We start from the raw sequence: 12,526 nt of genomic DNA, 5'->3' as shown, positions 1-12,526 counted from the left end.
TTTACTTTTGATACTTAAGTACATTTGAAGGCAAATACTTTTGTACTTTTACTCAAGTGGAGGTCTAAAGGGAGGAACTTCTACTTTTATATTTTACCTTGGGTGTCTCTACTTTAACTCAAGTACATGGTTTGTGTACTTCGTCCACTGCTGGCTTGCACTGTCTTAACCTACATCACTAGTTACTGTAGCATGGCTGAAGCTGCTCTAAGGCACTTCTATTTAGCTAATTTATTATCATAGTCTACAGCGCTAGCGACTGTATCATGAACTACAGTATCTGAAGTTACTCTAAAGACCTGCCAGCATTTCCCAGTCATTCTGCCATATAAACTGACATTACAGCAAACATAGAAACTGAGACCAAATTGAGTCTCAAGCTACATCAATAATGCCAAGCTGCTCAGTGTCATTGTAAAAGAGCAACAAATAGAGGCAGAAATCTTTGGATCCAATTGAAAAAAAAAAAAGTACACAAAGTCTCTGTAAAGGTCAAAACGGGTCTTGGCTGACTGACTACATTTGGGGTAAAGGGGAAAATTGAAAACGCATGTTTTACTACTTTTTTTTTCCTTTGCTTTTTGAGCTGCAGCCCTCATCTCAGTCATCACTACAGCATCTGCTCCATTAGAAGCGAATGCTAATGCCATAACGCAGCAGATCTGGGCCCAGTTTTCCCAAAGCATTAGTGTTAGGATCTTCTTAAGTGGTAGAGAGAGTGTTCACTGGTGCTTTTCTACCATTTAAGAAAGATCTTGGAAATCAGGGCTTAAATAGTCATAACAGAACCTCATATCTCCAAAATGGTAACTTCAACATTCGTTCATGTAATGAGATTTTATTACTAATAGTATAAAGTATTACTAATAGTATTATTACTATTACTACTACTTTTATTTTATTTTAGTTTTGTGTTCTATTATTCTATTTGTCATGGGTGTTCACACACTGAGTGCATTTATATGCACTTAACAGCCTAATAACTGCAGAAAAGATTTTGGCAGTAATTAGTCGTGTGTTTATATGCACTTGGACAATCAGATAATGGGGAAACTCCGGGTCTACAAGAGTCAGGCAGTAATCAGATTTCTGCTTTGCAACCGGCCAATAAACTCACAGAAGAAGAAACTTCAACTTCATGCCGCAGTTTGTTTTTTTTTCATTGAGTCACTTTAGCGGAAAATCAGAATATTCATCCTCCAGAAGGTGAAGAACATTTAAATCCCTAATTTTGCAGAGCATGTATTTGGTTTCAGTGTTGCTCCAAAGGTTTTGTGTTGTGTCTCACTGTTGCTGTGTTAAACACTGTTTGCAGGACAGAGCTCTGTTTTCACACACACTGAGAAAAACGAAAGAAATCAGAGTAAGGGTGCCTACACACTAGAGGCTGACACACCAGAGCTGATTTAGCGTCAGAAATGCCGTCCCCCAGTGTATTTCAGTTAGGATGCTGCGTCCGGTCTGTCGGACTAGAAACGTTCCTGTATGCAGTGAAAAGCTGCTTCGTGAGGCGTCGAAAAATTTCAAACCAGTTCAACTTTTGCTGCAACAGATTCGGACATGGGGGCATGTTAACCAATAGAAACGTGCAGGCAGAAGATGGCTGAAAATTCAAGGAGGACAGTAGCGACACTGCTGCGTTCCAAAGCCTGGGCTGCAGCCGAGGTAGTGTGGGTCCTCAATAGGACTGTCCTATGAAGACTCCTCCTTAGTTGCCTGTTGGTCACACAAATGGAGCCGTCCTAACGAGGCTGCGTGGTGACGTCACCAGAACGTTTCCGCCTCTTGAAATTGCGATGCGTAACTTGGAGCCCACTGCACTGTGTTTGTTGCTATGGTAGCTAATATGCCAACAAGCTTATGTAGTATGATAAACTACATATAAATACTTCTGATAAAATACAATATATGGACAAATTCAAGGACATGAACAACTTACCGCCATTTTCGTGGTACTGTTTTTTTTTTCATGCACAGAGAATTGTGGGTAACCCAAGGCCTAGAATGATACATCAGTCGCATCTTCGAAATCACTCAGAACGTAGGCTGCATTTCCAGGCCGTATATGAAGGGTCCTTCACTTTGGAATGGCCTGCTATGACGTAGCGGCCGAGAAATGCAGCCTAGGCTTTGGAACTCAGCTGCTGTGCACTTCTTCCCTGTTCTATACGACTTCTTTGCCTTCGTCTCTGTTGTCTGCTTGGCTCTGTATTTGGCCATCGCCTACATTTTCTTTCAACGTCCCCAATGTCTTTGATTCCAGTCCAAATGTTCTGTTTCCCATTGAATTTCGACCTGTACAAACTCCACCCCACTCTAGCCAAGTGCACACCTTCTAGATGGACATGATCTGCATGCATATCGCTGCTGTCGGAGGAAAACCTCGTATCTCCATCTTTGCGTTTTTCAGTTTTTGACATAATTTGAAAATATCCATTGTCCTTTACATTGTGTGTACATTTAATGAAAAATGGACCAACAGAAATGCCCCAAAATGACTTGGAAAAACGTCTGGTTCCATTGACTTACATTAAAAGTAAAGTATGTTTTTTCCTTCTCCTGTAAAGTTACCATTACAGCAGCGATATGCATCTACGGCTCCGTCCTTGTGTTGTCTCGTGTGTAGGCACCCTGAAAAACCCCATTACTGAGCTCAAATCCAGCCTCTATCAGATTTCTAGGCCTTGATCTGATCTAAGAAGCCTGAGTGTGCTGTTTACACGGCCGCTTGATTAATCGGACACCTGCAGAAAACTAAATACGATCGTATTACTGGTGTGCATGTGAACACACTGGATGTAGAGCGAAACTGGTGTTTTCAAATGGTTTAAAAAAACTCATATTAATGAGATTTGGATACAACAGCGACGAAAATTACAAGGCAAAACAGAGAGCCGACAGTGCGAGCACCACACGGAGAAGTTTGGATGGCTGATGCGAAAGAGGGAAAGAGGGAGGGAGAGATCTAGAGGAGTGTGAGAGATAAGGAGGAGTGTGTGTGTGTCTGGAGAGTGGGCTCACGCTGCGCCCACACTCCGTCCATCTCAAATGTGTGAAAAAACAATTTCAGAATGGCCGCCGCCCGCTGTTACAGCACTGAGCCTCCGGGGCGGCGCTCAAACACACACACTCAGCAGGGGGCAGATTACACACACACACACACCTGCTGATGATCTATCTACTCTACTGCCCCCTCACACACTTCACCAACATTGCAGTCGTGTGCAAAAGTTTGGACACCCTAGTCGTTATGACCCCCTCCTTGTTTCTACGCTCACTGTCCATTTTATCAGCTCCACTTACTATATAGGTGCACTTTGTAGTTCTACAGTTACAGACTGTAGTCCATCTGTTTCTCTGATACTTTGTTAGCCCCCTTTTACCCTGTTCTTCAGTGGTCAGGACCCCCATGGACCCTCACAGAGCAGGTACTATTTGGGTGGTGGATCATTCTCAGCACTGCAGTAACACTGACGTGGTGGTGGTGTGTTAGTGTGTGTTGTGCTGGTACGAGTGGATCAGACACAGCAGTGCTGCTGGAGTTTTTAAACACTGTGTCCACTGACTGTCCACTCTGTTAGACACTCCTACCTTGTCGGTCCACTTTGTAGATGTAAAGTCAGAGACGATAGCTCATCTGCTGCTGCACAGTTTGTGTTGGTCATCCTCTAGTCCTTCATCAGTGGTCACAGGACGCTGCCCACAGGACGCTGTTGGCTGGATAGTTTTGGTTGGTGGACTATTCTCAGTCCAGCAGTGACACTGAGGTGTTTAAAAACTCCAGCAGCACTGCTGTGTCTGATCCACTCAGACCAGCGCAACACACACTAACACACCACCACCACATCAGTGTTACTGCAATGCTGAGAATGACCCACCACCCAAATAGTATCTGCTCTGTGAGGGTCCACGGGGGTCCTGACCACTGAAGAACAGGGTAAAAGGGGGCTAACAAAGTATCAGAGAAACAGATGGACTACAGTCTGTAACTGTAGAACTACAAAGTGCACCTATACAGTAAGTGGAGCTGATAAAATGGACAATGAGCGTAGAAACAAGGAGGTGGTCATAATGTTATGCCTGATCTGTGTATGTATATAAAGTAATTAACAAAAAATGGTTACAGTTTGTTAATTATTACTGTATAGACAACCTATATAATACTAGGATAAAAATAGGATAAAAAATAAACTCTATCCTTCACAAAATTAACAATGTAAACATTATAAGTAGAAAAGCAAAAAAAATATTTACACTATAAGAATATTTTACATATACTGCACATTAAGTACTGATTATATTGCACATAGGTATGCAGTACTTTTTTGCATACATAAAGTATTCGCTATATTATTGTTTTAATAATTAGGTTTAATGTTCAGTAGTTACACTGCAATAATACTGATAACCGTGAGAATTTTGCTCACAATAATCATGATATTTTATTAATACAGTTTCGTCTCTATTCTGTATTTTTGTGTTTTGTTAATTATTTTCTTTAAGCTATATTTATTAATAATAATTGTGATGTGTGTTGTTGGCGTTTAGAGAGGGGTGTGCTGTGATCTGTGTGGTCGTTCTGTGTCTCAGTGTCTCACTGTCTCAGTGTCTCACTGTCTCAGTGTCTCACTGTCTCACTGTCTCACTGTCTCAGCGAGTGGAGGAGGGAGCCCAGCGCTCGCCTCAGAGATTCAGATCAGACTAATCAGCTCTGACAGGTACCTGCCTCACCTGAGCGGGGTTCATCAGCGTGACATCTAATTATACACACTCTTAATGTCAATTAACCACACACACACACACACACACACACACACACACACACACACACACAGACACACACACACACAGACAATTCACTACCTAACATTACGTCACAGCTCACCGCAGAGCTGCTTCGTTCTCCTGCTGAAGCTCAGACCAGCACTGAGAGCGATTTATCGTCCTGCCTCACATCACAAAGAGAAAATCGACAAACCACTACAGCAGAGAAAAATCTACGACTTATCACACCATCAGTGAGAGAGAGAGAGAGAGGGAGCAGAGAGATCAGAGAGAGAGAGAGAGAGAGAGAGAGAGAGAGAGAGAGAGAGCGAGAGAGGGAGCACAGAGAAAGAGAGAGAACAGAAGCGACAGAGAAATAAAGAACTGAGCACAGAGAGAGAGACAGAGAGCAGAGAGAGACAACAGAGAGAGAACAGAAGCGATAGAGAAATGAACTTAGCAGCAGAGAGAGAGAATGAGAGAGAGCGCAGAGAGAGAGAGCACAGAGAGAGAGACTGAGGGAGAGAGAGAGAGAGAGAGAGAGAGACAGAGCAAAAAGAGAGAGCAACAGAGCAAAGAGAGAGAGAGAGAGACAGAGCAGAGAAAGAGAGTGAGAGAGAACAGAAGCAACAGAGAAATAAAGAACTGAGCACAGAGGGGGAGAGAGAGAGAGAGAGTGCAGAGAGAGAGAGAGCACAGAGAGAGAGAAAATGAGACAGAGAGAGAGGGAGAGAGAGAGCACAGAGAGAGAGAGAACAGAAGCGATAGAGAAATAAAGAACTGAGCAGCACAGAGAGAGAGAGAGAGCAGAGAGAGAGAGAGCGAGAGAGAACAGAAGCGACAGAGAAATAAAGAACTGAGCACAGAGGGAGAGAGAGAAGGAGTGAGACAGAGAGCAGAGAGAGCAGAGAAAGAGAGAGAGACACAAACAGAGAGAGAGAGAGAAGACAGAGAGAACAGAAGCCATAGAGAAATAAAGAACTGAGCACAGAAACACAGAAGAGAGAGAGAGAGAGAGAGAGAGAGAGAGCACAGAGAGAGCACAGAGAGAGAGAGAGAGAGAGAGAGCGAGCGCAAAGAGAGCGCACAGAAAGAAAAACAAAGAAATAAAGAAAGCAGAGAGAGAAAGAAACAAGAGAGCATAGAAAGAGAGAACAAAAGAGCCAAAGAGAAGGAAGACAGAGCGAGAAAGAGAGGAAGAGGGAAAAGGAGAGACAGAAAGAAAGAGGAGAGAGAGCGAGTCTGTGCGAATACGTTACTGCAGAGGTTTGACGGCTGAAGTTTGGAATCACTCGGCATATTAAGAGTTTTTGTCGTTGTATACGACAGTAGCTCATACGGTATGGATATAAATATTATACACAAAGATATTTTCAGATGTTTTATTCAACATTTCAGGACGTCTCTGAATAAAAATGTGTTGTGTTGTTCTGTGTCGGGTGTGTGTGGGGGGGTTGGTCACTGTGAGGGGGAGCCTGGGGCGAGTGGTGACCCCTCTGTGTGCCTTTCTGCCCTGGTGTTCAGTAAAGAGCTCTTGGTGGTGGAAATCTTGCCCTCCCTGTGTCTTACTCTACGCTGCACTGCAGAAAACAGTATCGTCTCGAGTGAAATGATCTTAAATCTAGTCAATATATCTAATATCTCCCATTTTGAGATGGCTGCGCTCTTATTATATGATTATTCATCTCATTTCTAGACATTTTACCTGTTTTAATTAAAATTCTGTCGCTATACTGGCAGATAATTTTGCTGGATTTTAAACACATTTACTTAAAACAAGCAAAAATGTCTAGAAATGAGGCAAATAATCTTAAATTAAACGTACGACAATCTCAACATGAGAAATATTAGATTCATCGACTAGATTTTAGGCAATTTTACTTGACAAGATACCATTTTTTGCAGTGTGATGCTGCAATATTCTGCAATTATTCACTCATAGTCATTTTATGTCACGTTATCCGCCCTGAAATTTCTCATCTCCAAATTATCGATGTTCGTCTTAAATCTCTCTCTTTACCTTTTCGTTATCTGCGTTGCCGTGTGACCAGCAGTCTGCGCGTCAGTCTTCAGCGTTAAAGGCCGGTGAATTAGCAGTTCTACATTAACTCCAGCATTTAAGACCATTAATAGTGAAAACTGTGTTAGAACTGTGTGTTATAACGATTTTACAGTAAAGGAGGATTATTATGTTATTTTACCTACAAATCTAGTTCTGCTGTGGAGCCGCAGCAGCTCTGCAGCAGTGGAGAGATGATTCAGGCCGGATTCTCACCCCAAACAGAGCCGGGGTCACTGACGAGGATATTGAGGCTAAAGTGTTGCTGAAGTTTTATTTCGACAATGCTTTGCTCAAACTTGTTTGGTTTGTGTTCAGTTATTTTTGTTAGGAAAAACCTGGAATGACTGACTTTGCCTGTAGTCTAAATTTGTGTTGGACATCATGATTGTTAGTTACACTTAAACTCACTTTTTGGTGATCTTATTGTATATTTTCAGCTTTTCAATTGGATGTTTCTTTCTGGCTCATGACTAAATGCAATGTCTTGTTCACTCTTTCAGTTGGGCTTGTTTGGTGTTGGTGTCAAAGTAGCTAACTACTAATTTTTCAGTAGCTGTCCCAACCCTGCCTGTACTAAAGAACCCTTGAAGAACCATCTTTTTTAACAGTGCGTGGTAAAGATGGCTAACCGACTAGTGAAAATGATCAGTGCCACTCATACAATACACAGAGGAAATACAGTCTACTAAACTGTACATACCAAATAAATAAATGATCATTAAAAAGTGCTACATGTTCCTGTGGGGCTGCTGATGTTTCTGGCTCCCCAAGCAACTATTTACACAGCTTATTTCCAGAAACAGCCCTGACTTTAAAACCATTTTGAAACTTTTTCCCCTGAACTGAACTGTCCCCTCAGTCTGGAGGTCACACAGTCCTGCTGTCGCCTTTCTGCAGTGAGTTCAGACCCAAACCTCAGAACCAATTTACCAAACGCAGAACACTCAGAGCTCTCCACACAGCGCTGACAGCATCATTTACCACCGCAAACACTCCCGCGCCCGCGCCCAGAGCACGGGACACCTCCCAGAATATCTGCAGCGCCTCACGGAGATGTAAATGTGTTCGTTTTAAAGAGCCCATATTCTATATTTGCATTATGTTGTTCCTACAAGGTCCACTTTCAGCGTTTGTGTGGTTTTGTGTACCGAAAAATATAAAAAAATGATTTTTACGTCACCTTTTCTAACCTAAACCCAAACAGGCTGTTTTTGTTACTGTGCCTTTAAGACTGATGTATGTAAATTAGCTCTGTTCTGAGTGGCTGCTACGTTCAAAGGGTAGTCCACACTCCTTATGACTTTCAGTGGGCGGGGCAAACTGCTGACAATGGTCGTGTAGCTACCCTCTTTTAACAACCGTCTGTAAACGTTTGGGAAGTGAGGAGACCAATTACTGGAGTTTTGGGAGAGGATTGTTGTCCCATGCACCAAATGTTTTCTATTGGTGAAAGGTCTGGACTGCAGGTGGCCAGTTCAGCACCTGGACTCTTCTTCTGCGAAGCCATGCTGTTGTGATGGATGCAGAATGTGGTTTGTCATCGTCTTGCTGAAATAATCAAGGCCTTCCCTGAAAACGACGTTATCTGGATGGCAGCATATGTTGCCAAAACCTGTATATTTCATTCAGCATTAATGGTGCCTTCACAGATGTGCAAGACACCTATGCCACGTGCACTAATGCCCCCTATACCATCATGAATACTGGCTTTTGAACTGTGTGCTAATAACAAGCTGGGAGGTCTTTACTCTGGAGGATGCAGTGTCCATTATTTCCAAAAAGAACTTCAAATTCTGTTCCATTGGACCACAGGACACTTTTCCACTTCCACAGTCCATCTTAAATGAGCTTGGGCCCAGAGAAGTTGGCGGCGTTTCTGGATCTTGTTTATATGTGGTTTCTTTTTTGCATGATACATCTTTAACTTGCATTTCTGGAAGTGTGTCTGAGTCCATGCAGTGATTTCCAGTAGAGAATCATGCCTGTTTTTAATGCAGTGCTGCCTGAGGGCCCAAAGATCATAAGCATCCAATACTGACCATCGGCATTGTCCCTTGCATACAGGGATTTCTCCAGATTCTCGGAATCTTTTGATGATATTATGTACTGTAGATGGTGGGATATCCAAAGTCTCTGCAATGTTACGTTGAGGAACATTTTTCTGAATTTGTTCCACAATTTTTAGATGCAGTTTTTCACAGAGTGGTGAACCTCTGCCCATCTTTGCCTCTGAGAGACTCTGCCTCTCTAAAATGCTCTTTTTATACTCAGTCCTGTAAGTAAGTTGCAAGTTGCTCCTCCGGCTGTTTTTTATTAGTACCACTTACTTTTCCAGCCTTTTGTTGCCCTGAACCAACTTTTTTGAGATGCGTTGCTGCCATCAAGTTCTAAACGAGTTAATGTTTTTCATGAAATGGTAAAACGTCTCACTTTCAACATCTGATATGTGTTCTATGTTCTATTGTGAATCAAATATGAGTCTATGAGATTTTCAAATCATCACATTCTGATTTTATTTATATTTATTTATATTTTAGACAGCGTCCCAACTATTTTGGAATTAGGGTTGTATATTCATAAATTAGAAAAATAAGAGATAATTAACAGAAACTAATAAAATCATTAAGCATGCTGGGAAGCTTTTAGGGCAAAAGTCTGATTCTAAAGATTATAGTAGAGATTATATAGATTATGAAAGATTATACAAGAAATAGAATGTTTAATCAGACTTGTATTAGTAAACAATTATTATTATGTTGTATTAATAATTAGTTAGTAATTATTATTATGTTTCACAGTTTTGCTATGTGACTCAGCTGAATACGGCCAGTTCTGGGTTCGGATTAGTGACCGTACTGAACTGCCCAGCGGAAAAACGACAGCAGAGAGTCAGACAACCTCACCAGCACGCGCACACACACACACACACACACACACACACACACACACACACACACACACGAGCAGCTGACAGACGGAACACACGCTGGACAGCTTCACCTTACTGACCGTACAGAAACACTCTCTCTCTCCACCCCTCCTTCTACTCTCTCTCTACCCTTCTGTCTCCTGCCTTTATTTCTCTCTCTCATCTTTATTTCTCTTTCTCTCCCCTTATCTTTCTCTCTCTCTTTCTCTTCTCTTTAGTTTGCTCTCTCTCTCTCCCCTTTATCACTCTTTTTCTATCATTTATCTTTCTCTCTCTCATCTTTATTGCTCTCCTCTTTAGTTTGCTCTCTCTCTTTCTCATCTTTATTTCTCTTTTTCTCCCATTTATCTTTCTCTCTCTTTTTCTCATCTTTATTTCTCTCTCTCTCATCTTTATTTCTCTCTCTCTCATCTTTATTTCTCTTTCTCTTCTCTTTAGTTTGCTCTCTCTCTCCCCTTTATCTCTCTCTCTCTTTCTCATCTTTATTTCTCTCTCTTTCTCCCATTTATCTTTCTCTCTCTTTTTCTCATCTTTATTTCTCTCTCTCTTTCTCTTCTCTTTAGTCCTCTCTCTCTCTCTCTCTCTCTCTCTCTCTCTCTCTCTCTCTCTCTCTCTCTCTCCCCTTTATCTTTCTATCTCTTTCTCTTCTCTTTAGTTCTCTCTCTGCCCTGCTGGTTTTGTCACCTCCTATGGTCCACGCTGTCACTTCCTGTTTGCCTGTTATGGCCTGAACAGATAAACACACACACAGACACACACACAGACACACACACACACAGACACACACACACACACACACAGACACACAGGCCTGTATTTTAAGACGTGGTGTGTCAACAGAACATCAGAGACACCTTTCACTGTGTGTGTGTGTGTGAGTGTGAGTGTGTGTGTGAGTGTGAGTGTGTGTGTGTGAGTGTGCGTGTGCATGTGTGTGTGTGTGTGTGAGTGTGTGTGTGTGTGTGTGTGAGTGTGTGTGTGTGAGGGTGAGTGTGTGTGAGTGTGTGAGTGTGTGTGTGTGTGTGAGTGTGTGTGAGTGTGCGTGTGCGTGTGTGTGTGTGTGTGTGAGTGTGTGTGTGTGTGTGTGTGTGTGTGTGTGTGTGTGTGAGTGTATGTGTGTGTGTGAGTGAGTGTGTGTGTGTGTGTGTGTGTGTGTGAGTGAGTGTGTGTGTGTGTGTGTGTGTGTGAGTGTGTGTGAGTGTGTGTGTGTGTGTGTGTGTGTGTGTGAGTGTGTGTGAGTGTGTGTGTGTGTGTAAACATTCCGAACAGTTTATTTGTATTTGATAAAAGCTGTTAGAGCTTGTTTGTCGTTTATGTTTACAAATCTTTTCTCTGTTTTCTCACTTTGCTTGTGTTTGTTTCTAGTAATGAATCGTTTCAGAATGATTCACTCTTTCTGAATGAATCTTCTGCTGAACGAACTGTGGAAAATTTCTTCTGTTTGGCTCACATGCCAAGCTGTATCTACCGCAGCGATACACTACACATGGACAGCCGCCTCATCACTGGGTTCAGCTGTATTAACCACTCATTAACAGGTAAAGGAGTCGTGTGCAAAAGTTTGGGCACCCCGATCAAATTCCCTGTAGTTATTGATTTAGTTAGTGACAGTAAGTGAACACACTATCGCACACATTAATACACAATTACTCTTTATTTACTCAATTTCACATGTTGGGAAACAAATAAAACATAAAATGTGGCCTGTGCAAAAGTTTTGGCACAATTTAAATTTTGTTTTTGTTTCGTCAAAATGTTAAACATAGCAAATAAAAAGAAATTATGCACTAAAACTTGCAGAAAAATGCCATATTTGACTTTGTTCCCTATGAATGATGGAGACCACGCTACAGGTTCCCAACCCTGGTAACTCCAAATTCTTAAAAAGATGGTTCTTCAAGGGTTCTTTAGTAAAAACATTGGCTCTATATATAACCCTGAACACTCACCCAAAGAACCATTTGCATGCTTAAAATGTTCTTTGCAAAGTGAATAGAGAATGTGTTCTATATGGTTCTACACAGCACCAAAAAGGGTTCTGCTAAGCAACAGGTCATTTTAAACAATTAATCCAAAATACATAAAAGCAGTCAAATTTTTGACATGACTTGTACTGACACAGTCACTGAAGTCAATGAACTGAATCATTCTACACTCTTCTTTTGGTTATTCAAGGGTTCCTTAGTAAAGTCAACAGTTCTATGTAGAACCATGATCACTGAAAGAAACATTTGCATGCTTAAATGATTCTTTGCATGCTGAATGGTTCTTTAGACTGACGGAGAATGTGTTGTATATGGTTTTACTTTTACTTTTTTGAAAATGGTTCTATATAGCACCAAAAGTGGTTCTTCTTGACATTGTAACATTAACAGAACCCTTTTTTGTGCTTTACTTAAGCAATACAACATGAGAGGGAGTGTGTTATCATGAAATAACATCACGGCTGTGATTTGGTCACCGTAGATCATCACAGCCGTGATGTTATTGGCGATAACACACTCCTCGAGTGTTCTATTGGTTTAATTCAACAGTTAAATAAATAAAGTAATAAATTAATAAACTGGGCCGTGAACGCGGCGTTTACATACATACATACATACATACATACATACATACATCATCTAAACCGCTTATCCTTCTGGGTCGCGGTGGGGTGCTGGAGCCTATCCCAGCTGTCATTGGGCGGAAGGCAGGATACACCCTGGACAGGTCGCCAGTCCATCGCAGGGCAACGCGGCATTTAATATGTTTTAATGTTCGCAGTTCCT

General features: G+C 41.7%; 1 protein-coding gene across 1 annotated transcript in view; it reads right to left on the bottom strand.

Annotated features, from left to right (window-relative positions):
• Positions 1-8,874, bottom strand: part of si:dkey-215k6.1 (transmembrane protein 132D) — a 266,900-nt gene extending 258,026 nt beyond the window's left edge. The window contains exons 1-2 of the mRNA XM_036599061.1: positions 8,866-8,874; positions 7,757-7,870 (exon numbers count right to left, since the gene is read on the bottom strand). Of these exons, the coding sequence (XP_036454954.1) occupies positions 7,757-7,870; positions 8,866-8,874 (123 nt within the window). The remainder of the gene's footprint in view (positions 1-7,756; positions 7,871-8,865) is intronic.
• Positions 8,875-12,526: the final 3,652 nt, after the last annotated feature.

The sequence above is a fragment of the Colossoma macropomum genome, unplaced genomic scaffold (genome assembly GCF_904425465.1).
Source record: "Colossoma macropomum unplaced genomic scaffold, Colossoma_macropomum, whole genome shotgun sequence".
NCBI lineage: Eukaryota > Metazoa > Chordata > Actinopteri > Characiformes > Serrasalmidae > Colossoma > Colossoma macropomum.
Note: the sequence above shows the minus strand (reverse complement) of the source record. Positions and strands in the feature narration are given on the sequence as shown.